A 25,317-nucleotide genomic window follows, 5' to 3' on the forward strand; every position below is an offset into this window, starting at 1 on the left:
TAAATTCTTACCATTAGTACACTCCTTTAGACAACTGTTTTACAATTTAATGTCAACAGACAATCCCCTTCCAACAATCGAACTGTGCATATCTGGCTTTAGTGCTGTGTTTTTGGTTTTTACATAAATACTTTACAATCAAGCCTTATAGTTAAGGAAATGTAGAAATTAAAAAATAAATAAATAAAAAAAAAGGAGCCCACACACAATTTTAGCAATCCTTTATTGAAGGAAACAAGTTGGTTATGTTCACTGTATTGTATGAAACATCACAATATCATACTGGGAAGGTATCAGTACAGGTTGGATCAGAGTGGACAGATTTAAATCAAGCCATTCTTGCCCCAAAAAATATAAAAAGGAGGAGAAAAAAAAAAGAAAAAAAAAAAAAGAAGACGGAGAGGGTAGTAAGGAGGGGAAAAAATGTGTTGGGAGGGAAAGGGAAATAAAAACCCAAACAGCCCAGCCAATGGACAAAGATTTGCATTATCTTGGATAACACATTAACTTATGAACCTAAAATCTAATGAATAAATAAAGTATGGTAGCAATAATCCTTAGACAATAAAAACACACAAGACAAAATAAAAATCAGAAAAGTAAAATGATGTATTCGGGATAGCAGATCTATGTACCAGTAGGTATGCTTTTCAATTCAGCAAGAAAAAAAAAAAAGTTACAAAAAAATACCATGAATTTTATTTCACAAAGAGTTGATCAGTCATCAGCTCGAAAACAATATGGGAAAATGTCATAACAATTTTTGCTGAAACACGATTAAAAACAGCAGAATTTTTACAAGGACTCCACAGCATGTAAAATCAATGTATACATTCCTCATTGCCTCTCCAATAGCTTTTTAGTTAAATACTTCTCTTCTCCTTTTCAGCATAAAAACAGTATTATCTGACATGCACAACTTAAAAGAAAATGAAGGAAAAAAACAACACATATAAACCAAGATTATTGCAAAAATAGATTTCAACAATCTTCAAGTACCTCACGACAGTCACTCTTGTACCATGCCCATTATTTAGAAAATTAAAAAAAAAAAAGAAAAAAGTCACGGAACCCATGAAAATATCTCTGTATTATTATCTAAGATTTTCTTTAAAATAGATTTTTTTTTAATAGTATATATAGTCAGTCAGTTTCAAAATTGTTAAGATGACCTCTGCAACAATGCAAATAATTAAAAAGTTATACCCACATTACACAATGCTACCATTTTACACAGACATCAAACCCAGGAAACCAGACGAACAGAAAAATTCATAACCAATATAAATGGACAGGGTTCTTCTTGCTTAGCTTAAGAGGGGAAATTTATGTTTGCAGTAGAGAAAGTGGAAAAATAAACAAAGTGTAGCATGGACCCACATATCAGGTATTCCAATTCAGGGACTGGCCAGGACAAATAGGGGGATCCTCGACATACACTTACAGAAACCTGCGTGGAGAGTAATAGGGAAGCCTATTAGTTCCGACTTCTGCTTCTGCAAATGCTAAATCCTTGGCTGCCATTAGGATATGCTTACTTCAACAGCTGACCACAACAGATACTCAAACAGGTATACTTGTCCTGCTCAGTGAGACAACGCGGACGTTGGGTCATTTTGACTGTCAAGCAACTGTCTTTTTGAAGCCTTCAAAAGCAGCCACCTACTTCTTTCAGCACAGATTTTTTTTATTTATTTTTTTTTTTAGCAAAACTAACGCCACCAATTTAACACTTTCCCAAAACCATTACATTCAAGGCATGCCTTGAATGATAACGGGTAGTTACTAGCATGCTTGTGTTAGCCCTTGAACAAACTGCCAAGCCACCAAATGGCTAGTGTCATAACTGAGCACGTGCAGCACCATGGCAACCGCAGATCAAACAGAGGCTAAGTTGGCAGATTCATCGGGCAGTAAGGGATAAGAGGATTTAGTTCTGCTTTAATAAGTACACTGCCAGGGACCAAACACCTGTGTAGACTCATGGAAGCAACCATTCCCTGGAGAGTATTTGACCAAGGACAAGCATGTGCATATCAGGTAGCTGATGTCCCAACTCCATAAAATACATGGCCAAAAGTCTATGGGCAAATATGGAGATCAGGTTTTTCCCAGTAAAAAGGTACTGATAATGCTACAAAAGATATGAGACCTGTGTTTTTCCAACAGTTTGGGGAAGGCCTCCTGTGCCCCAGCATCTCTAAGCCCTGTGCACAAAGCCAGGTCCATAAAAATATGGTTCGTACTCCCTTGGATGGACTTGGAATGCTGATTGCAAGCCAGGTTTTCTGACCCATCATTAATTAATACTCAACCTTATAAAATGTTTTTTTTTTTAACTGAAAGAGCCTTGTCAAGAGTGGAGGCTGTCACATATGCAAAGGAATGATGGAAGGGCAAGTGGAGGAGGACAATTTCTGATTCGCGTCCATGAAGTTAGTTTTAGAATAGGACATCCAAAAAGCTCATGTAGGTGAGATGGCAAGGAGTCCATAATCTAGCAAATATATTGTTCTGAGCCACTGACTAACTAAACCAAAGATAAGGATATCAGCCTCAGAACATGACAGCGATAACTTTTTTTCTGACATATACCCATGTATTCAGCACTTAGGCTCCATTCACTCCTGAGTATTTTGAGATCATGGAAGAATCGCTGTGATTCTGCCGTGATCTTAAAAGGCACTACAATGGCAAAACAGAGGTTCAGGTGCCATTATCTTCAATAACACCTAAAAACGAGAGGGTGAATTTGCCACGATAGTAGCCCGGTAATGGTGGCAAACCACATCAAGTGAAGCTTGTCGCCCAAATAGGGGCAGGAGCATCTTTTTGGAGACAAGCTTCATTGCCGTGATACAATCGCGGCAAAACCACACCACGTTTTAGGTGTCATTGAAAAGAATTGGCACCTGAACCGCCCTTTTGTAAATACAATGCGATTCTACCGCAATCCCAAAGTGGCAGGTGTGAGATTGGAACCTTACAGCCTGGAGCTGTAAAGCCACACGTGCTGTAAAATGTATTGAGACTTCTGGATAAAAAAAAAAAATGTATTGCGACATTTATATTTATCAAAAATCATGTAGTCTGCAAATCTACTTCAACATATCTCCAGCTAGGCAGCCCCATTACCCCATAGATGGCAGTATTCATGAAGATGGTTAAAGCAGAAGTGAACCCTCCTATCGTTTTCAACCAAGGAAGCAGCCATCTTGGCCTCGGTTTAATTCAACTGCCAGGATGCTGCACATGTGATCAGTTATGACTCCAGCCATTGGATGGTTTGACAGTTTGGTTGAGAACCCAGCCAATGTAATAGTTACATTCCCGACACATGCGCGGAGTCTAATTGTTTTTTGAAACTTTTAAATCAATGGGGTAACTTTCACTTTAAGAAAAGAGGCAGTAGGTCAGCCGTGGGAGTATGCACATACAAAAAAACAAGTCCAAGTCCACCTACTTTTCTTTTAGGGACATTTATACATATGCATTGAAGTAATGAGCATTTACCATGGGCTATATTTGCCAAGGTCCCATATTAATGGCACCCCAATGCATATATACACAAAATATGCTTCTAAGCAGATGTGATTACTCTGTTGTGCTGTCAAAAAATAGTGCATGTGTGATTGTGCATTTGACAATCAATTCAGAACAAGTAGGCTAGCTTAAAGTAGAACTATAGGCAACACTTTCTCATTTTGGATAGAGCAATTTTTTTTTTTTACCATCTGCATCCCATAGGGGAGATTGAATTTCGCTTCCTGTCCCATAGTCTGAGCAGGAAGGGAGGAAAAAAAATCCCTGCAAATTAGGGTAATCCCTTGGGCGCTCCTGAGGTCACCAGAACCAGTGTCCCCATTGGAAGATTTCCACTATATTGCTTTTCTGGGGACATTTTCCTTTACTTTCAATGATTATGGTAAAAAGGATAAAAATATATGGAGGGTTAATCACCCCAACAGTGGCACAGAGAGCAGTAGAAACCAAATGGTTGTTCTAATCCATCTCCACTCTGAGTGTCCAAAACACAACAAGCTTCAATTAATGCATATGTTTAAATGGGTCCTTGAACATTGCTGAAGCTTCCCAAGATCTGTGCGCGCAAAAATCTTTAGTCAACGCTGCTCAACGTGAACTAAATAAGTGATTTTTTTTTTCCAGGAAGCGGTTCAATGCTTTGACAATAATGAAGCAGACTAGCATTGCAACATAAAATTAAATACCCAGGTTTTTAGGGTATTGGATGAGTTTTGAACTGCATCCGATTTGCAGGTCATGTAAACCATAGAGCCAGTTCACATATGTGCGGGCCGGCCTCAGGGTGATTTTAAAAAACCCTGTGCGATTTCAAGTGTCATACCTAAACCAGTGAACGAAACCACAGCAGACTCCTTTGAAAAGTCAAACTGAAACTGACCTCGTCCATATGTGAACCCAGGTGCAAGCCCACTACACTTCACCTGAGGCCTACACACCAGACGTCAGATTCCAGTCCAGTTCAACACGTCTTGTAAGTGGGTCTGCTTTCTGACACTATGCTATATACGGGACTTCCATTCATTTTCTGCTTAATGTGCTACCAAATACAGTTCAGACTTGAATTTGAGTCAAAGGAACACATATTGTGAAACATTAGGGTTTCTACAAGTGAATGATAGAAACACAAATCCCACAGTACAGTGGATAGGTTTGTAAAGCCTCGTACACACTTGGATTTTTCGCAAAGCGACAGACTTTTGTCCGAAGGCAGTGTGCCTGGATTTTGTTTTGCATACAAACGGCACACAATTGTCTGCCAACAAACATGAACATAGTGAAGTACTATGATGAATCTCAGCTCTTGAGCGCCACCCTTTGGCCACCTTCTGCTAATGTTGTGTTTGGTAAGCACCGATTCAGAGCATGCATGTTTGTACTTTGGACCGTTGTCTGCCGAAAATTTACTAGCCTGCCATCCATCATTTGCTGGTGGAAAGTTGACCAACAATTGTCTGATGGCATGTACTAATGGTCAGATTTTAGACAAACAGTCTGTCATCACACAATTCCCTGCTGAAAATCCGATCATGTGTACGAGACATTTAAATGGCTACTTCCATCAGATCCTAAAATTTCGTATATTCTGAACAAAAATCTCAAAAAGAAAAAAAAAAAAAAAAGTTACCAGATATTTCTTCTTTAGGTTCACCAACTGCTTGGCGCCTCAAACCCAGTCTCTACCCTGTAAAGGAATTTTAACTCCTGGCATATGCGGTCAGCTGGAGAGCCCAGATAGCCAGCAAATTGTCTGTCTCAAAAGGAACCAATCAGGGAACACATGGGGGAGTTGCCAATGCAGAGTCCACTTCTGGTCATCCTTCTTACTTCAATGCTTGCCAAGTCACTGACCTATAACAAGCATGTGAGTATCACCCAAAACACATGCTTGGTGCTGAGCTAATGACTTTGGTCATTTTGATTCTGAGGGTACATGGTAATGACTTAGTCATATGACAGATCCCACACTTCTACAGATTCCATTTGATTTATGATCAGCTTTAAATAACAACTGAGTGAAGTTTTATGCACATTTCAGGTGCATTCAAAGTCTTACAGTTTATTTTCTTTAAAAAAAAAAAAAAAAAACAGCCATAGCCCAAGTAGAAATGCCTGTGAGCCTGCCAGCTGTGTTCAGGGATTTAAAAGTAGACCTATGGGTACCCACCCCACCCCCAACATATTTTGGATAGAGCAAGGGAGGGTTATAACCCGTCAGATTTTTTTTTTTCACTGCCTGTGTTCCATTGTTTCCTTTCATTTCCTGTCCAAATAGCCAAACAGGAAGTGAGGGAAATCCTTGCAAATTAAGGGAATCCCTTGGGGACATAAGAAAAACAATGGGGGTAAATTATTGGTTGGAAGCTTTACACTCTCCGGTTGTAAATTATTTTATTTAAATCCCTTGGGGACCCCCAGGTCACCAGATCTAGTGTACCAATTGGAAGATCTCCCCTCTATTTTCAGGGGGCAGCCCAAAATTTGGGATTTTCTTTTACCGTCAATGATAATGGTAAACAGAACAGAGGGTGAATTGCCTTAACAGGGGGCACATACCGCAATAAAAACTGAGAAGCATTCTAATCCCTATTCACTCTATCCAAGACACAAAAGAGTTTTGTCTGTAGTTATACTTTAGGTTTTTGCAAGCGCAGCATATACCTACGTGCAGTCATTCTACTACATACTACGGGTGGTTGTAGGATTCTGCAAGCACAGCATATACCTACATGCAGGCATTCTACGGGTGGCTGTACACTGCAGATCGCTCCCGGGTGTGGAATTAAGCCTACAATTCATGTTGTATGGCCTCATGCACCCATATGCTTGAGGTCATAAAGAAAATGAACTAAGACTTCGCAGAAATTTTGTTTTCATGCACCTGGAATGTATTTTGCAAACTTAAAACTCAAAGTCAAATTAGGTTTTAAAGATTTATCTCACAAAAAAAAAAAAAATAATAAAAAAAACACACACTCAAGTTTAAGTAACCAGTGGTGGGATGAATCACCCAATGGCTTGTCTCTCAGGGATATAAAAGCAACATTTATGGTACAGAAGAAAGAAGCCACACATGTTCAAAGAAATTAGGTGTCCCTGCAATGAAGGCATTAAGGTTGGGCAGAGCTTGGAACTTGGGTTAGCTTTATAAGAAAGGCCAAAAAAAAAAAAAAAAAAGGAAGGTCTCTCAGTTTCCAGCTTTGCTTTCCTCCTACAGCCCTTACTTGGTTTCACACCCGCTCCCTGGTTCTCCAAGAAGACGTGGCAAGTAAAATTCCTTGAATTGGCATTTTAAAGGCTAAATTTCCTGAGAGATGCAAGAATCCCTGTGGGTAATTCAGCCCTTGGATAAACATGAAGTATCAGTTTTGAGCCGACTGATTATTTAAGCAAGTCTACATATTTGGAATTAAATGCGGCAGGATGATTTTCCTTAATAATAAACCAAAAAGTAATCCAGTGGATCAACAAATGCTTAGAAAGAAAAATAATTTTTTTTTTTTTTTTTTTTTTACAAGTAATGTCTCATACAACTACGTGTTTTTACATGCGCTTGTGGAGTTTTAGTTCGGAAGTGCCCTACCTGTTCAAGTACATCTGCATGCACCTCAATACATCTAAACAAACTGCATGAGGCTTATTTCTTCCCAAGCTCTTTAGCACCATAAGGTGCCCGCAAAACGCTGCGCTGCAAGGCCCTCCAGTTTTACCTGTTAAAGAGTAATGCTGCTGCACAGGTGACCAGAAATCCTGAGGCTGGCAAAAAAATACTGCTAAGTGTGACAATGTTATAAAACAAACTGATAAATGGTGCAAAATACTAAATTATTTCTTGTTTTGCCCATTTTTTTTTTTTTTTCTTTCTTTTTGTACATAGCTGACGCTCCACCACAATCTCTTCCTTGGATTGAAGAGAACCGAGATAAAAGTTTTTTTCCCCCTTTTACTCCAGACCAAAAACATATTAGGAGTTGTGAAAGGCTACCATGGGTCTTCTAGATCGCCAGCACCCTACAGGAAAGAAAAAGAAAATATATGACAAAAAGCGTGACTAATGGTCTCTGCAGATTGCTGACCCTTGGGTCAGGTATATTTTAGGTGTAAAAAGCAAAATTGTCATGAGGTAGGCAAAATATGATGATTACCGTATTTTTCGGACTATAAGGCGCACGTAAAAGCCTAAATTTTCTCCCAAAAACGACCGTGCGCCTTATAATCCGGTGCGCCTTATATATGACCTGTTGACATCGCTGGAGTGCTTTGTTAACAGTATCTGTCAGATGGGCGCGCATGGAGTCACAGATCAAGTCTCTTGACGTTAACCTTCGGACTATAAGGCGCACGTAAAAGCCTAAATTTTCTCACAAAATCGACTGTGCGCCTTATAGTCCGATGCGCCTTATATATATGGAAATATCCATTTTATCAGCCGGTCGTTGCTAGTGCGCCTTATAATCCGGTGCGCCTTATAGTCCGATGCGCCTTATATATGGAAATATCCATTTTATCAGCCGGTCGTTGCTAGTGCGCCTTATAATCCGGTGCGCCTTATAGTCCGAAAAATACGGTAATTAAGAGCAGTTTTCTTTGTTACATCAGCCCAGTGATTTGCATTTACTCCGAGTATCACAATTTCTAGTCTTGTGGATGGTTTTATGCCAAAGCTGGACACATCCCTGGAGAAAGGCAACCAATCTTGTTCTGTGGCTGCTGTTTAAAGAGGTCGTAGCACTCTCTCGGTGCTTGAGCAGATCTATGAAACATGCAAATTAAAGTCCAACTGAAATTTCCCCTAAAAATAAACTCAAGATACAGCCAGTTACTTGTGGCACTGGAGCTTCTTTTGGAAGAACTATATACTTCTGTAGAGCCCATTGAACAGCACCAAGATACCATCATCCCCAGAGAGCATTATTGGTAAACCATCACAGATGAAAAAAGGGGGAATTCTTTCTAATGGTTTGTGTTTTACTGATACAGTGAATACTTCTTGTAATTAATAACGCTTCCTTAACCACGTCAATACCAGGCACTTTCCCCCCTGCCCAGACCAATTTTCAGCAATGTCACCTTTTTAAAATGACAAATTGCACAGTCATGCTACACTGTACCCAAACAAAAATTATTATAGTCAGTGCAGAGCCCCCATCAGGAGAGCAGCCGATCAGCTCCCCTCTACTCGTCTGTCAGTCGCGATAGAAGAAAAGCCGATACGCTGCTTTTCCAGTTTAGACCGCGAGCAGCTGTGATTGGACACGACTGATCACGTGGTAAAGAGCCTCCATCAGAGGCTCTTTACCTAAATCGGATTTGCAGTGTGTCAGACTGACACATAACAGTGATCGTCGCACCCTTCTGACACACACCGGCTTGTTATCCTGGAAGACTTCATATGACGTTCAGTAAGGATAACGGAACCACTTTAACCACTTCCCGCCCAGCTGTCGCTTTGCTATGGGCCAGGAAGTGGTTAACCACTTAAGGACAGAGCCTCGATTTGGTGTTTAAAAGTTAAAATCAGGTTTTGTGATAGAAAATGACTTAGAAAAAAAATATAACATGTTTGGGGGTTCTAACGCCCTAGAGAATAAAATGGCGGTCGTTGCCATACTTTTTTAGACCGTAATTGCGCAGCCGTCTTACAAGCGCACATTTTTTGAATAAAAAACAAACAAGACACCAGTAAAGTTAGCCTAATTTTTTTCTATATTGTGACAGATAATGTTACACCGAGTAAATTGATACCCAACATGACACGCTTCAAAATTGCACCCGTTCATAGAACGGCGTCAAACTTTTACCCTTAAAAATCTCCACAGGCAAGGTTTAAAAAAATTCTACAGGTTACATATTTAGTTACAGAGGAGGTGGTCTAGGGCTAGAATTATTGCTCACGCTCCAATAAACACAGAAATACTTCACGTTTGGTTTGAAATTTTCTTTTTATTTTTTACAAAAAACAGTGTCACTTTTATTTCTATTACAAGGAATGTAAACATCCCTTGTAATAGGGGAGAGAGGGAAGGAAAAAAAAATAATAAAAATAAATAAATAAATAAATAAAAGAAGCATGGCAGAACCTCTTAAATATGAGACCTCAGATCTCACATTTACTCTAAAATGAAAAAATAAAAATAAAAAATTTTATATATATATATAAAGTCCCTTAAGGAGCTATGGGCAGAAGTGACGTTTTGACTTCGCTTTCAACCTGCAATGGTATGGAGCAGAGCGGATGGGGGGCCACCTTCCCCTCAGTCAGCTCCATTCCACAGACCAAGAAGTATCCTATAGCCTCCGCCGCTACCAACATCTCCGGTAAGTGGCGGAGGGCACCGGAGCATGGTGAGAGGGGGCACTCTCCCGCCACCGATCAAAGTGATCTTGTGGTGGATCTGCCACAGAGACCACTTTTATCTGAAAGCTGACCGCCTGCTGAAGAAGAGGATACCGGGGTGATGGCAGCTAGCTGCTGCCATAACGATATTCCTCTTCAAACAGCCAATGTATAAAGAAGTCAGGAGGGTGGCCGGCGAGTGGTTAAAGTGGATGTAAACCAGATTCATGAAATTTGAGCTGAGGACATACATCTGCAGTATCTTCTTAGCTCTCTTCAAAGCACTATATTCCATAGCTGTTTCCTGCACCATTCTTCTATTATCAGCCTGACAAGTTCTCTGGCCACGGAAATAAAAGCAGCTGGAGTTTTGTGTTGGGGAGGATGCTAAACGATTCAATGAACCGTTCTGAAAGTCTCTACCCATGAGGAGCGGGGGTGTTTGCCTTTCCTCCAATCAGTTGTCTGGCCACGCTTCAATGCAGTGCTGAACAGGAAGAGAAAACTCCAACACGATCTGAACTTTCTAAAGAATATATAAAGCTGAAGAGAGCAGATATACATGTAAAACGTATGCAGGAGGATTTGTTTAATCTCGGTATCATCTGCGGCTGTTCACTTCATTGGGTATATGCGCGGGTTTACATCCACTTTAAGCCGCGATAGGCTAATCATCAGAACTTGGAGCCTAATGAGCTCATCAAGATTATTTTTATTTTGTGGATTTATTTTATGGAATTTAAAAACAAACAATATACATATTACCTCCGTAAAATTCACAATATTAAAAAAAAAAAATAATAATCCTTGTGATCACATAAGACTCCTAGCAAGTTCAACATGTTTCACCTATCGCAGCTTCATCAGGGAGTTATTACATAAAGCATTGACTGTGGTCTAGTTTATAACCCTTTGAAGGACTGGCTCACCATGTGTTGAAATATTCAGTCATGCTGGTAATGCCTGTCATAATGAATGTGTTGGCATCTTTGTAACTTTTCTTCAATACAGTGAATGAGTCTTGTAATTAAAACAGTTGTAAACCGCTGAGGAAAACAAAAACCCTTGCAAGATAAAAGGCATAATGCTCACCTTAAAACCAAGTCCTCCAAGTGGCACACAGTCACCGCTGAGAGGGCTGAAATCTTCCGTCTTTTCTTCCAGAATCACAGGCTCCGGCGATGAGTGCGGCCGAGGCCACGATTACATCATCTCCCTGAAGCCACGATAGACGAAACATGTCGGAGAACCAACATGGAGCCCAGTGTGATTTTAATGCTACAATGTTTTTATATACACGAGTATAGCCCACCCAAAATATAAGCCGAGGCACCTAATTTTACCACAAAAAACTGGAAACGCATCATCTCAAGTACAAGCCTAGGGTGGGGAAATGCTACCAGTGCCCATGAAATGCAGCCTGCCATTGCCTAGTAATGTGATGTCACGCTGTGTGTCAGAGCTGGATCTAAATCACCGTTCAGCCGCTGTAACAATGTCCTGCCTCCTATGACAGCACAATGATTCCTAGAATTGGATGAGTGTGCCGTATATCACAAGAGGCAGGACATCATTAGAGGCTGCACAGCAATTGAGATCGAACACACAGCATGAGATCACGCTAGCAGGCACTGGGGAGGCTGCACATTACACTTGTGAGAAGAGGGGAAACTGACAGGGGCACACCGGGCGGATACATGTGCGGCACCCATCGGGACGGCCCCATTTCAGCTCCATTTTCTGGACTTTTTTTTTTCTTACATGGGGCCCTCAAGTATAAGGCGGGGGTTTCAGAATAAAGAATGTGCTGAAAAATTCAGCTTACATAGTATGTGAATTTTATGGAATGAAATGTGTAATATTTTGAAATTCAAGCTTTTTTTTTCTTGGTAACTTATTAAATGCCTTAAAATACAGAAAAATATTAAGCCTCGCTAAGTGCACTGTAACAAAATAGAGTGACAATGTAAATACAATACTGTTCTGCCCCCAACCAGTGGGGGAGCAAATAATATAAATGTTGTTCCCTGCCACACCCTTGAGTGGGCAGACCACAACTAGTGTACAAAAAAATATATGAATCAGGTGATCACATCGGAATTGTCTATTTCTGTAATTATGTGATACAGCTAAGCAGCAGCTGAACTCAGTTCTTTGGGACCATTTTGTTACATATTGTTTATTCACCTTAGCGCAGTTTTTCACTTTTTTTTTTTTAAATAAAATACACAATATAAAAACATTGTAACAGTAAAATAAATCCAGTGATCACATTAGGCTCCAAGTTCTCCAACATGTTTCACCTATCATAGCCTCTTCAGGAAGTATTACAAAGAAGCATTCACTAATCAGTAAAACAAAGTTACAAAGAAGATAAGGGACTATATACAAGATTTTAGTAATGAGAATGGTACCATTAGCAGTAATCGGCATGGAGTCATGAAGAATCGTTCTTGCCAAACCAATCTATTAACCTTTTCTGAGGAGGGGAGTTGCCATCTAGATAAAAGAAGGCCTGTAGATGTGTCCCAATAAACGTTTATTGTACAAAATAAGGTCCGTTGGCATAGAGCAAGTACATGGATTGAAAGCTGGCTACAAAGGGCAAGTTCAGAGGGTAGCCATAAATGGGGAGTGGTCGGGGTGGGTAGTGGGGTCCACCAGGGTGCTGTGCTGGGACCAATCCTGTTTAATTTGCTCAAACTACCTGGAGGATGGGGGTAAGCAGTTCAATCTGTATTTGCGTACAATGCTAAGCAGGGCAATAGCTTCTCCACGGGATGTGTAAACCTTGCAAAAAGATTTGAACAAATTAATGGGGTGCACAACTACATGGCAAATGAGGTTCAATGTAGAAAAACCATACAATAATGCATTTGGATGGCAAAAATATGAATACAAATCTATACACTGGGGGAATCTAGAATGCAAAATGGCCTGGGGGTCCTGGTAGATGATAGCAGCTTGGCATTGGATGCCATTGCTGAGCCTGCTAACAAAGCAAGCTGAATATTGGCATGAATTAAAGGGATTAATTCCAGAGATAAAATGATAAATTCTCCCATGCTACAAGACTCTGGTCCAGCCACACAGAGTATGCTGTCCAGTTCTGGGCAGGGCTGTTTTTAACGCAAGGCAAAAAGGGGCATACTTGCCAACTATCCCACTTTAAAATTCCCTAATCCCTTGAGGTTTTAGTCCCATGCTGTGTCCCAATATCTCAATGTGAAGTGCTGCTACTAATGCTGCCCTATTGTAGCGTACAGATGACTCATATGCAGACCCCAAATTACCAGAAGTCATATGTAAATAGTGGTGGTCGGTGGCACCGATAATGTATATCAAGCCCCCTGAGGTCATATCCACAGTAATCTCTAGCAAACAAACAACATGCAGAAATAATATGCCGTACCTCTAGCAACTAATCAGTGAGCCATAATGTGTGCTGTACCTTTGGCAACCAGTCAGTGAGTGAGAATACACTGTAACCTCCGACAACCAATTGCAATAGCTGCCTGATCTGATTCAGTAAACTGATTTTGAGCCTAGCTGCTATTTATTGTATGTCTCAGAGCAGGTGGAGAGCAAAACTGCAATGGGGGGTGTCGAGAAAAGTCTTGCCCAGGGTCCAAACAATATTAAAGACGGCCCTGGTTCTGGGCACCAGTCCTCAGGAAGGATAAAATGGTAGAGTACAAAGAAGGGCAACAAAGCTAATAAAGGGTCTGGAGGATATTAGTTATAAGGAAAGGTTGCGAGCACTGAACTCTCGTGGCCACCCTTTAAGATAAGAAAAAGAGGTTTAACCTTAAACTACATAGAGATTTCTTTACTGTAAGAGCAGCAAGGATGTGGAATTGCCTTCCACAAGCAGTGGTCTCAGCAGGGGGCATTGATAGCAACACACCATTAGATAAGCGCCTGAACGACCACGGCATACAGGGATATACACTGTAATACTGACATATCACACAAAAAAGTTGGACTTCTGTCCCTTTTTCCAACCTTACCTACTATGCAAGATAGATACCAACATATGTCTTGTATTGAGACAGAAATTAACAGTGTGACCGCATATTCAAAAACTGTTCAAACAGATGGTGGGCTAGTCCTTCAAAAGGATTATTAGGCAAGAGCATAGTGAATGCTTTATGTAATTAACTCCCTGAAGAAGCCAGGATAGGCAAAACATGTCAGAGAACTTACTTTGAGCCTTATGTGATCAAACAATGTAACAAAAATAAACCTTGTGAATTCCAGCCGCGACACTAACTGCCTGGAATTTGCATATTCTCCTTATGCAGGTTTCTTCTGGGTATCCAGGTTTGCTCCCGAAGACATTCTGACAGGTCAATTGGATCATGTCTACACTGGCCCCAATATGTATATGTATTAGTTAGGGACCTTTAAGTGTAAGCTCCTTGAGGGCAGGCACTGATGTGAATGTGCAATATATGAAGTGCTGCGCAAGTTGACTGTGCTATAAATACGTGTAATAAAATATTAATATTTTGAATTCATATACTAGTTTCTTGGTACCTTTAAAGTCATGTTTTTAATTTGTGATGGTTTACCAATAATTCTTTCAGAACAAAAATCAACTTGTCCCAAGTATTCAGAACAGAGGAAAAAAAAAACTAAAAAAGCAGTGGCATTTCCGCAGAAGCCACCGCCTTTCAAATCCAAGTTCAAGTTCTCCAATTAGCAGGGATTCTGAGCTTTGGTAGTACCCCTAAGATTAATGCAAAGACTGCTACACCGATGGCTGGAGCCTTCTGAAGATTACTGCTGGGGGAAAGACCGCTTAGTTCTTGAGAGAAGAAGGTGGGGAAAAATAAAATAAAAAAAAGCAACCCAAAAAGCAACCCAGTTAATTTATGTACTTTTAGCAGAAACTTTGGGCTTTAATTTGGACATGCCACAGACCTATATTGGAAGCCAACAATGTCCAGGCTGTTGCAGAGAAATGCCAGAAGAGTAGTTTTTAATAGAGGGACAACAAGCATGGACATACATATACATTATATTTTTTTTATAATGGTGCCTATAAAGTTTAACAAAAATTAAAAAATACTTTTTTTTATAAAAGATGCAGATAAAATGCAGAACACTAACTGTCCAATTAGATATCCAGTTAGTGGTCTGCATTTTATCTACAAGTTTTGTTTATAAAAATAAGTGCGTTTTGTAATTTGTTAAATAAAAACTTTGTATATATTTTTTTTATAATTGGTGCCTATAGTCCATTCTTGTTGTCCCTCCATTTAAAACTTCTGTTTAGGATGTGGCACTGCTTTGTTTTTTGGATTCCCACAGTGCCATCCTGTGTTGGAGTTTTGAAAAACTTGTTGATTCATGCCAGAAGAGTAGAGGTTTGCTGGAAAGGGCAGTAAATTGGTTCACTGGGCTAGCAAAATATTTCATAAATAATCAAACAGTGGTAAAATGCAGTGCACAGAATATTAACCATACTTTACATCAACTGAAATCCCACACCCTTAAAATGAATGTCCAGCTATGTGCACTGAGGTTTTTAGATCTGTATTCATGTTTGTGTTAACAAGACAGGGCAGACTGTTCAATGAAAAAAAATCATGCAGTACATCAGACCAAAATCACAGTACAATATACATAAAAATAGTTCTTGTTGGAATATTAGAAATGTTCTCACTGCTGTTTTTCTGAGAAAATGCTAGTGCATCCCGTGGTTCTTTTCTGGTGTTCCGTCTCTATGCAGCTCTAGAGTAGTAGAGGCACTCAAAGTTTTCCTTTAGGTTGTCCTCTGCACATCTTTGGGTCAGTTATTTTCTTTCAGCCAAAACAGAATGGCTGAGGTGGGGTTTGCCTGTCAGCCTATCAGCTGAAGCCTTAAATTAATGGATAACACACAAAACCCCCCCAGGCTTCCTTTGAATGGCTAAGTAGCATTCAGCCTGGTTTGTTCTGGCAGCAGATGGGAAGTCCTCGTAAATGCTGCCAGAATACAAGGATGCTACGCAGTTTATACAGTGCTGACAGCAGTCATATCAACTGCCTTTTTTTTTTTTTAAACCTGCTCGATCCAATCGCTTTAAATATTACTCTTCATATGTCAACTTTATTTAACAAAATGTCAAGTTGTCCACTCTGGGCAATTGTTTTGCACAGAGCAGCCCTTAGCCTCATCTGGGATTCCCCACCGGTACTGCTTAGTGTGCTGGGGGTACTTGTGCGTGCTTGCTCCTGAACCAGCTCTGCGTAGCACATGGCTGGATTGAGATTGGATGCAGGTAAGTATTTAGGGTGGTGGTGGGAAAAGTTCCTTGCAGAGGGTATTTTTCCTTAAAGTGGAGCTCCACCCCATTTTACATCTTTTGCTCAATCACATGCCAGGAATGTATTCAGTTACAAAAGGAATTTTATTTTCTTTTGTACCTGTGTTTTTTCCATGTCCTTCTCTGCTTCCTGTATTAGTGCACTGCGGATATGGGTGGGTATTCTGCAGCTATTACGTTATTTCCTGTGTGCAGAACCGTCTCCTGGGAGCTCGTGTGATTGTTCCCAGGAGTCATTGAGGAGGCCTGCCGCGAGCTCTCGCGGGATTTCAAAATTGTATTAGTTTGGTTGCCATCACAATGGGCAGGAACTTTCGATGCCGCCCGTTGTGATTGCAACCCTGAAGTTTACAGCGCTGCTCGCCGTAAACACTGAGCATGCGCAGGATACAGTGGTGAATGCTGGGAGCTCAGCATTCACCATATCACCAAATCAATGCTTGTGGGCTTCACATGCCCACAAGCAAGATGGCAATGGCTGGAATCAATTTTCGTAACTACTTATTGAACGTGAAAAATGGACAGCAACGGATTTAAAAAACAAAACAGTATCACTTCATGATTGTACAAGTGTCTGAATGACAAAAAACAAACTAAAAACCAGGAATGGTCATGGGAACCCCATTTTAATGCAGAGAATGCATTAAGGTAAAAACCCTTCTGCCTTTAGAACCACTTTAAGCTTATTTAAAAAAAAAAAAAAAAAAAAAAATATTTATTTATTTTTTTTTTTTTCTTTTTTTTTTTTACGCACAGAGAACTAAGTGCAGCAATCTAATGTAACCACAATTTGCACAACTAAAGCTGGAGAACAGGAAGGCTTCTACATGTTTGACAAAGGTCAGTGGATGGTTTTATTGAATAATCCCCGTTAAGTGTCTGTATGCAACTGACAGACCTTACAAAAAGCAAACTAGTTACCCAACATATTCCATATATACAAAACATACACACAGAAATTGAGCAGCCATTACAGCATACAAAGCAGACGCATTGATGCAGATCTATACATATCGTAGCTTGCATTCTCATAAAAGAGGAGGGCAGTGCATGTGTTCCAAACACTGGAGCTTTTATTAAGCATTGATAAAGTTTACACTGCAGTTTGCATTTATTACAAAGCACCATCTAAAAAGGAAAAAAAAAAAAAAAAAAAACAAACAGGGAAAAATATACATTCATTCAAACAGCTAAAACAAAAAGTAAAATCTCAAACAATTAGCCACATAAATGTCATCAAAACAATCCCAAATGAAAAAATTTAAAGTACAGTTGTAGTTTCACTGGCATTTGTGCTTGTCCCTATGCTGAACACACACCCAGCTTGATGCAGTATGGCCTGAAACATCTTAGTTCTAGGTTAAGGCTGGCCATACATTATACAATTTTCCTTTAGATTTACCAAAACCATGCAATATATGGGAGGTCAGACCTAAACATTTTCACTTTGTATGCAATCAGGCAGGCCCTTGCACTATATAGTTGAAGTTAAAACTAAAGAAAATTGAAGAAAATGTTGTATAACGTATGGCCAGCTTTACTCTGCCTTGCTATGAATAAGCCACTTCTGGCCACCACTAGCGGGGTATTGTTTGGGAAGGGGGAGACCAAAACTGCCTTGAAGCACACTCCAGACTTACCTTGGTATTGTCCACCTGTACAGGCTCGTTTCCTGCACTGAAACTGCTTACTAATATTTCACTGCAAGCAGAACTTCTGACAGTGTGCATTAGAAGCCACCTCATTTCCTGCTGCAGGACACATCCAGCATCGAGTGCTTTCCTTTTGAGCCGGTCACTGCCCCTCATTTATTGGACTTTGTTTCTTTAATCATTGAGGCTCAGTATCACATGTGAGTGTTACCTAGGGCAGTCTACATGCAAATGCAGCCTGCCTAGGAATTCCCACGTCTCAACCCATCAAGACATTTGGATTGCTCCCAAGAGCAAGCCCACTGTTTGCATCATGATTGAGGGCTCATGAGAGGTTTACAGAGGCAATGTGTAGAAGTTTTCAAGCAATGATGTACAGCATCCTACGGGCCCTCCTCAACAAATTAAGATAGTGACCAGCAGGATGCAGTATATATATTTCAGAAAATAGCACACCCTGCCTCTGTACTCTTATCCCTCGGGTCTAAAAACAACAAAAATAAAATAAAAAAAATAAACACAAGCAGTGGGCTGGCTCTTGGTAGGTGTCATGCAATTATCAAAATGCCTCGACAGGTAGGACTCTCTGGGCAGGCTGCAGTTGAATGTAGACTGCAACAGGCAATGTCCACATGTGATCTTGCATGTCCATGATTGAAAGAACCAAAGTCGAATGAATGGGCAAGCCAGGGATAGATGGCTAGATGCTGAATGTCCTCCAGTTAGCATATGAGGTGGGCTCTATCCAACTTGCTGCACTTTGAGAAGCTCAGTGTGCAGCAACAGAATAAGCAATTTCAGTACAGCAAGGTAAGGCTGGAGTTCAGCTTTAGGCTGCTAGCAGGCTTTAATACTACATTAAAGTACTAATGAAGCCTGCTAGCAAGCTTGTGTAAAAAGTTACAACCATCACTCATTTATATCTGTTTAAAACACCCAAACTGGAGCTCAAATGTTGCTTTCGAAAATTCAAAAATCCTGTCTGAAGCTTGCTGTACACACTGCCCTTTTACAAGCTGAAGCCCATGTATACAAGGCCTTACTGCAGAGCCTCCTCTTGATAATACTGTGGATTGTAAAATAGTTCAAGCAAACAGCGGGCTAAGGAAATGTGGTATGGAGATCTTCTCAGCGTTACTAAAACAAAGGGATAAGAATCATGTTGGAGATTTGGGTACACATTGAAAAGCCCTTTAATTATAAATGTATTAGTGCATATCTACACATTGCCACCACAGCAATCAATAGGATGTGACAATTGCAATACTACTGAACAAACAGTTTATAAAAACCTCAACACACAGCTTTTATATAGAATAAAACTAGTTATAAAAAACTGAATTGAAATTATACAAGTGTATGATCTAAAAAACCCAAAAGATAAGTGAAAGAAAAAAAAAAAAAAAAAAAAAGGGAAGAGTCTAAAATGCAGGATTAAATGTAAAACAGCCACTAGTTTTCATAAACTGATAAGTAATGGCAAAAGCTCAAGAGTAATGCTGTCATTTCCTATGAGGAAAAGGGGACTGAATTCTGACACGCAAGACTTGCTGTCAGAATTACCTTTGACAGCTGCAGTACAAAAATGCCCGTACTCGATGGCCAGACAAACCAACTGAACGAGAGAAATGAAGGTCAAGCCCAGATGATCAGCCCACCCAAAAAGATGAGAATGCAGGTGTATAAGTCACCCCCATGGTTTTATTTAGGTGTGTGACCCCAGGTTTGTTTTCCCCATCATTTGTGGCGGCCCAATTTTGGACTTCTGGAGACCCCAGCAGTAGCGAGTCCCTTGCATAGACCAAGGTCTATGAGGGGAAAGAAAGGCAAAGAAGTTTTCTGGGAAACATAACTGTTGTCAAACTGCGACCACCAGCCTTTGGGAGTCACACTTGTAACTCCCAGCCTCGCAACACCTCATAGGACTTGTAGTTTCACAACAGATGGAGGGCTGCAGTTTGATACCTTGCTAGTGGATTGTTCAAGGGATACAAAAATCCAACAAAAATGTACCAGTAAGCCTCTAAGGCCCTGTTTCTAAGACAAGGTCTCACCACAAATCAAAATGGTGGAGGATGTATACCACCCAATGCAATTTTCAGTAGTGTTCAATGTGTGCCGATAATGAGTGCTGACAGTACTGACTGATACACGAAGCCTCCTCTGTAGTTCCAGCTGCTGTGAACTCAGGAGGTGGCCGGAATACTGCAAAGGGAAGCGGGGGGGGGGGGGGCAGGCTTGCTTCCTATGGCAGCCCTGATCAGACAGAGGGAACAGAATGTGAGCCCATGGCTGGATTGCAGGGGGAAGATACCTTGAGGAGTCTGTAGTGGTGTGGTGCAGAGCACAAGGGGGTTGGGCGGGAGCTGGGGCAGTGTCCAAGTCAGCAGTCAATACAGACTGGGAGTTGAACAGAGAAGGAGCATGTGGCTAAGACAGGAGGGCGGCACCCAGCATATGGCTGCAGTGATGCAGACTGGAGAGCACATGGTTTGAGGAGACAATGCAAGAGGCAAGACCATATTCACTTTAGGTTATGCCATAACTGTACACAAAGCCATTATGATATCACCTCCTGCTATATTCAGTCTCATCTAGCCACATGCCCCCTGCAGTCTACATTCAAGCACTGCCATACAAAGGATGTTACACACACCCCCCCCCCCCCCCCCGCTACATTCATCCACATGCTCCCATCTGCCCCCCCTCCCCCTCCAGCATCTGTATTCACCACTGCCATAGACAGGCTACAACATCCTGACCCAGCCTGGTGTCAGCACTCTGCACGCCTCTCGATGCCACCTTTGTGCTCACAGGAACCACAACTACAGAGCAGGCATCAGGTATCAATGCATATGGTCAGTGCATATTGAAAACTTTGGGTAGACATATATCCACCAAAATATTGATTTTACGTGGAACTCCATTTGAGAAAACCAGTGTTATGGATTTTCAGAGTAGCGCAGGAAAGCATGCCGTTTACTGCACTGTTTCCAACAGGTCCTCCTCGTTGATCTATCCCATGTGGCTCTTATATGTAATATCACCAGTGATGGATAAGAGGAGGGCTAGCTGGGATCAAGGGGAAATGGCATGCCATGTTGCGTTACAACAGCAGCTTCCCTGCGCTGCATTTGTCGGTCATAAGCATTTAGGCGCCAGCCTAAAACAGAAGTTGGTGCTGTGTGATGCAACTGTCTGCACAAGCACAGGCGGTGTATTTTTGCACTAGTAATATTTATTCCCCTATATTGTTCTACTGTGTACTTGCTGACTCATTCTCTCCTTTTTGGACAAAAACATGCACTTTTGGGTGGACTGCCCATCCAAAGCCTAAGGGTTTTTATTTCCACTTTTACATACATCACCTACACACACCCCCCAGGTGTGTACAAGAGAAAGTTAACAGTCATGCATTTCACACTTCTGAGGGTTTATCCGCTGGAGTGTGGGTTTGGTTTCCAGGTATCGCTTCAGTTTCCACACTGTCACCAGAAGAAGATTGTGTTGATCCAGCAGCGGACTCTTCGCCCTGCATTTTAACTAGCCTGTAACTACAAAGCATCTCCTCCAGGAGTTGGCGGTAGTTCCCCCTATGATTAATTCTCAGCTCCCTGAGAGCTTCCACCAATTTTCCATGCGCTGAATTTTCCTCTGATCCAGTGGGGTCCTTGTTTAAGATTCAAGACCCCAGTGTCAGTACGTAAAACAAGAGTCATTCTAAACATGCCACATACATACAAAAATATACGTCTGCATTACAGCAATGAAAGAATGGCCGTTACTTTTACAGAAGGAACAATTTGTGACAAAGTCAATCATTTTAGGACATCAGTCATAAGACTCTAAACTGCTCTTTGGCTACTCAAAGTAGATGCTCCAACGGCTCTACCACCAGTCTGACAACCACATGGGTCAAGGCAGACCTGCACTTCAAGCAACTGAAATGCACTTCTAAGAGAATGCCTGATTGCACATAAGATGTTTTAGTGATCACATAAGGAACGGTCCCAAGACTTATGATAATCTCATATGGTGAATTTATTGGAGGAGAAGTATAAATAAAGCTAGGGTGCAAAAAACATGGCTATTTCTATAGTAGAATGAACACATGTGTGTGTGGGCTTGTCATACGATATAAAAAAAAAAAAAAAAAAGGAAGGAGGTGGTTTTTTGCACGTTCAGTTTGGGAACTTTAGCAAATTCAATTTAGCTTGATGTGCGTGTGCATCATTAAGAAAAATATTTTTAATAAGTACCAGACTTAAAGCTGAGTTCTACCCTCAAGTGGAACTTCTGCTCATCTGAACCCCCCCCGGCCACTCCGGTGACACAATTTGCACCTTTCAAAGGGGAGGGTGCAGATACCTGTATAATCCAGGTATTTGCACCCACTTCCGGGAATAGCTAGTCACAGATGCCCCACCCCCCTCCGTTGTGTCCTGGTAAGTGTTTCCTAGAACACAGCAGGGACCAGTCTCATTGTGCTGCATGACTCGCACATGCGCAGTAGGGAACCGGGCAGTGAAGCCGCAGCGCTTCACTTGCCGATTCCCTGACAGAGGATGGCAGCAGGGGCAGCCGAGAGATTGCTCGTCATCTGCTGCCAACATCGCTGGACCCTGGAACAGGTAAGCGTCTATTATTAAAGGTCAGCAGCTGCAGTATTTGTAGCTGCTGACTTAATTTTTTTTGCAGGTGGCGCTCCTCTTTAAGGACAGCATCATAAAAGGTAACTAGTTAGGATAGAAATATTGGCGCTGCCACTGGTGATTTTAGATAAGTTGGCTCTGGGACCTGAAGCAAGAATGCAGTCATACGTGTGTTTGGACAATATACACACTTATTCGGGGTCAGTGATACACCAAGCAGCCTTAAAGTCTGCAGTGGTAGCTTCCATATTCAGACCATTGCCAACAGTTGTGTAACCAGCTTACAAATATGGCTAAACATAGATCAGAGAACACATTACCATCTGGAGCACACCCATTATAACCATATGATGTGCTCCAGACCACATCTCCTAGATAGGACCGACTAACTTGCACTTTGTATATTTTTTATTAGTCAGCCTTTGCAGTATTCAGGGAAATCACTTTAGTGGATTGCAACAGCACTACCAGTGCATAATAATGCTGTTATATCTGGCCGACATTAGCATGGTTCTAATAAAGCTGTAGCAGAACAAATAGCTCTCTCATGTATGAACACTTACCCCATCATTGTCTCTATGTGGATTCAACCTATTATAAACATCTTCGATAACACTGCGTCTGCAAAAAACACAAGTTACCAGTTTAGGATTAACCTAATTTTTAGCATTTATTTCGGCATGCATAAGGTCACAGGAATGGAGTCTCTGAATGCTAGAATACAATCGAGTAAACTCCCAAAACAAGCCATTTTGAAGATTTGATAAAAATGTACAGTGCTCAGCATAAAATGAGTACAGGCGGTCCTCTAGTTACAGACTTACAAACGACTTCTACTTACAAACGGAGAAAGACAACAGGAAGTGAGAGGAAATCTACCCCTAGGAAGGGAAATTCACTCCTGTAAGAGTTATGGGAAAAAGGTGTCTCCACTGATGCTTTATCACCAATGCTTGTTTTCACAACAACCCAACATTTTCAAAAGCCAATTGTCATTAGGACAGAAAGTAAGGTGAAGTCTTCCAAATCCAGGCACACAGACAGCAAAATGCTTTTTTGTGTGTGCAAGTTAACAAATCTTGGTTGCAATCAATGGCCCACGTTTGTGGGAGTATTTTGTAGTACAGTGTCCCATAGAAAATGCTGATTGTGAAAGGGAAGTAAAGGTTTTCTGGTAAATCTGTTGGCGTACAGGCGGCCCCCCGGGTTACACACAGATTCAACTTAGAGGGATTCCACCAAAAAAAAAAAAAAAAAAAAAAAAAAAAAATTTAAAAGCCAGCAGCTATAAATACTACAGCTGCTGAATTTTAATAAATGGGCACTCACCTGTCCCGGGTTCCAGTGATGCCGGCAGCTGAGGCCGATCGATCGCTCGGCTCTCGGCTGCTGCCGCCACCATTCTAGGTGAGGGAATCAGGAAGTGAAGCGAATCGGCTTCAGTTCCCTACTGCGCATGCGCGAGTCGCGCCGCGCAATAGGAAATCTCCGCGCTGTCACTGGGACCCGTGTGTGTCCCAGCAGACAGCGCGGCAGGGCAGGAAATGGCGTAGACTCCCACGGGAGTCTATGCCCGGAAGTGGGTGTAAATACCTGTCTTTGACAGGTATCTCCACCCCCCCTCCCCCCTGAAAAGGGGGGGAGGGATCCGATCAGCGGAGGTTCCACTTTAGGGTGGAATCCCGCTTTAAGAACAAGCCTACAGACCCCATCTTGTAAGTCGTACCAGGTAAATTTTTTGTAGCTCCAGTGAAAAAAAAAAAACAATTGTTAAGCTTTTTGGATAGCATAGGTAAGGGCTAACACCCCTGTAATGTTGTTTTTCCTAACAAATTCATTCAAGACCATGTTGCAAAAAATAAATAAACCCCAATGGAAATCTAATCTTTTACACACATGCCTTTACCTAGTTAGTTCTACAATGTAGTGCATTGTGAAAAGCCAATTTTTTTTTTTTTTTTTATAAAATGAAAATAAATGAATTTAGTTTTTCTGGAGTTCAGTTGTAAATCCATAGCTTTAATAGGCGCATCCTCATAACATTTTCTATTAATACTACATTCAGCCACTCACTTTCCAGCTAATCCACCTCCAGGTGGTAAATTTGGAATATTCTCCGCTGACAGGATGCGCATTACATGAGCGAGATCTGGCATTCCTTCCTCTCCGGCAGTCGTCATGATTTCTACAAGGAAGAAATAGTAACAAATTTTTATTTTGGCAACAATGAAACAGACCAGACGCATAGCAACTTGTAAGTTGCTATAAATACAGAGCTTTATGTAAACTTATATCACCGTGAAGCGCACCAACTATGCTAACAGCATGTCATGTTATTCTAGGGAAGCATGAACAAGGATCCTCGGTGTATATACCAACAACAAAACCTCACAGGATGGCATACCTTCAAAATGTCAAGCTACACATACACAATGCAGAAGTTGCTGGTAAAGAATAAAAATGTGTAAAACTTGTTCCGTTTCCAGAAGTGATGAACCAACCAGGTATACTTAAAGCCGAGTTCCACACAAGAATGGAACTTCCGATTTAAGTGCTGGTGACCTAAAAACACAGGGTCACGTTTCCGCTTTATCCTAGTCCAGGGGTGCCCAACCAGTGGCCGGGGGCCATTTTTGTTTAGGCCAGATATGGCATGAAATATAATAGCCCACTTTGCTGCAGTGGAAAACAAATTTACAAAGATTTGGTGGTTGAGAGAGTTTGGGGTAGAAGAACTTTACTGGTCTGCACAGATTGCTGACCTCAACCCTATAGAACACCATTTGGGATGAATTGGAGCGGAGACTGAGACAGGCCTT

General features: G+C 41.2%; 1 protein-coding gene across 3 annotated transcripts in view; it reads right to left on the minus strand.

Moving 5' to 3' along the window:
• Positions 1-206: 206 nt before the first annotated feature.
• PPM1B (protein phosphatase, Mg2+/Mn2+ dependent 1B) overlaps positions 207-25,317 on the minus strand; it is a 68,253-nt gene continuing 43,142 nt past the window's right edge. Inside the window, exons 4-6 of one of the 3 annotated variants that reach the window (XM_077485666.1) lie at positions 24,572-24,683; positions 23,062-23,119; positions 207-7,554 (exon numbers count right to left, since the gene is read on the minus strand). In XM_077485666.1, coding sequence (XP_077341792.1) covers positions 7,525-7,554; positions 23,062-23,119; positions 24,572-24,683 — 200 coding nt within the window. In that variant the 3' untranslated portion in view covers positions 207-7,524. Of the gene's footprint in view, positions 7,555-17,245; positions 18,984-20,535; positions 21,517-23,061; positions 23,120-24,571; positions 24,684-25,317 lie in introns of those variants that run through there. The other 2 variants (XM_077485667.1, XM_077485665.1) reach the window with 2 other exon arrangements.

The sequence above is a fragment of the Lithobates pipiens genome, unplaced genomic scaffold, assembly GCF_037356315.1.
Source record: "Lithobates pipiens isolate NorthernLeopardFrog02 unplaced genomic scaffold, aLitPip1_a1.2 Scaffold_18, whole genome shotgun sequence".
In the NCBI taxonomy this organism is placed as follows: domain Eukaryota; kingdom Metazoa; phylum Chordata; class Amphibia; order Anura; family Ranidae; genus Lithobates; species Lithobates pipiens.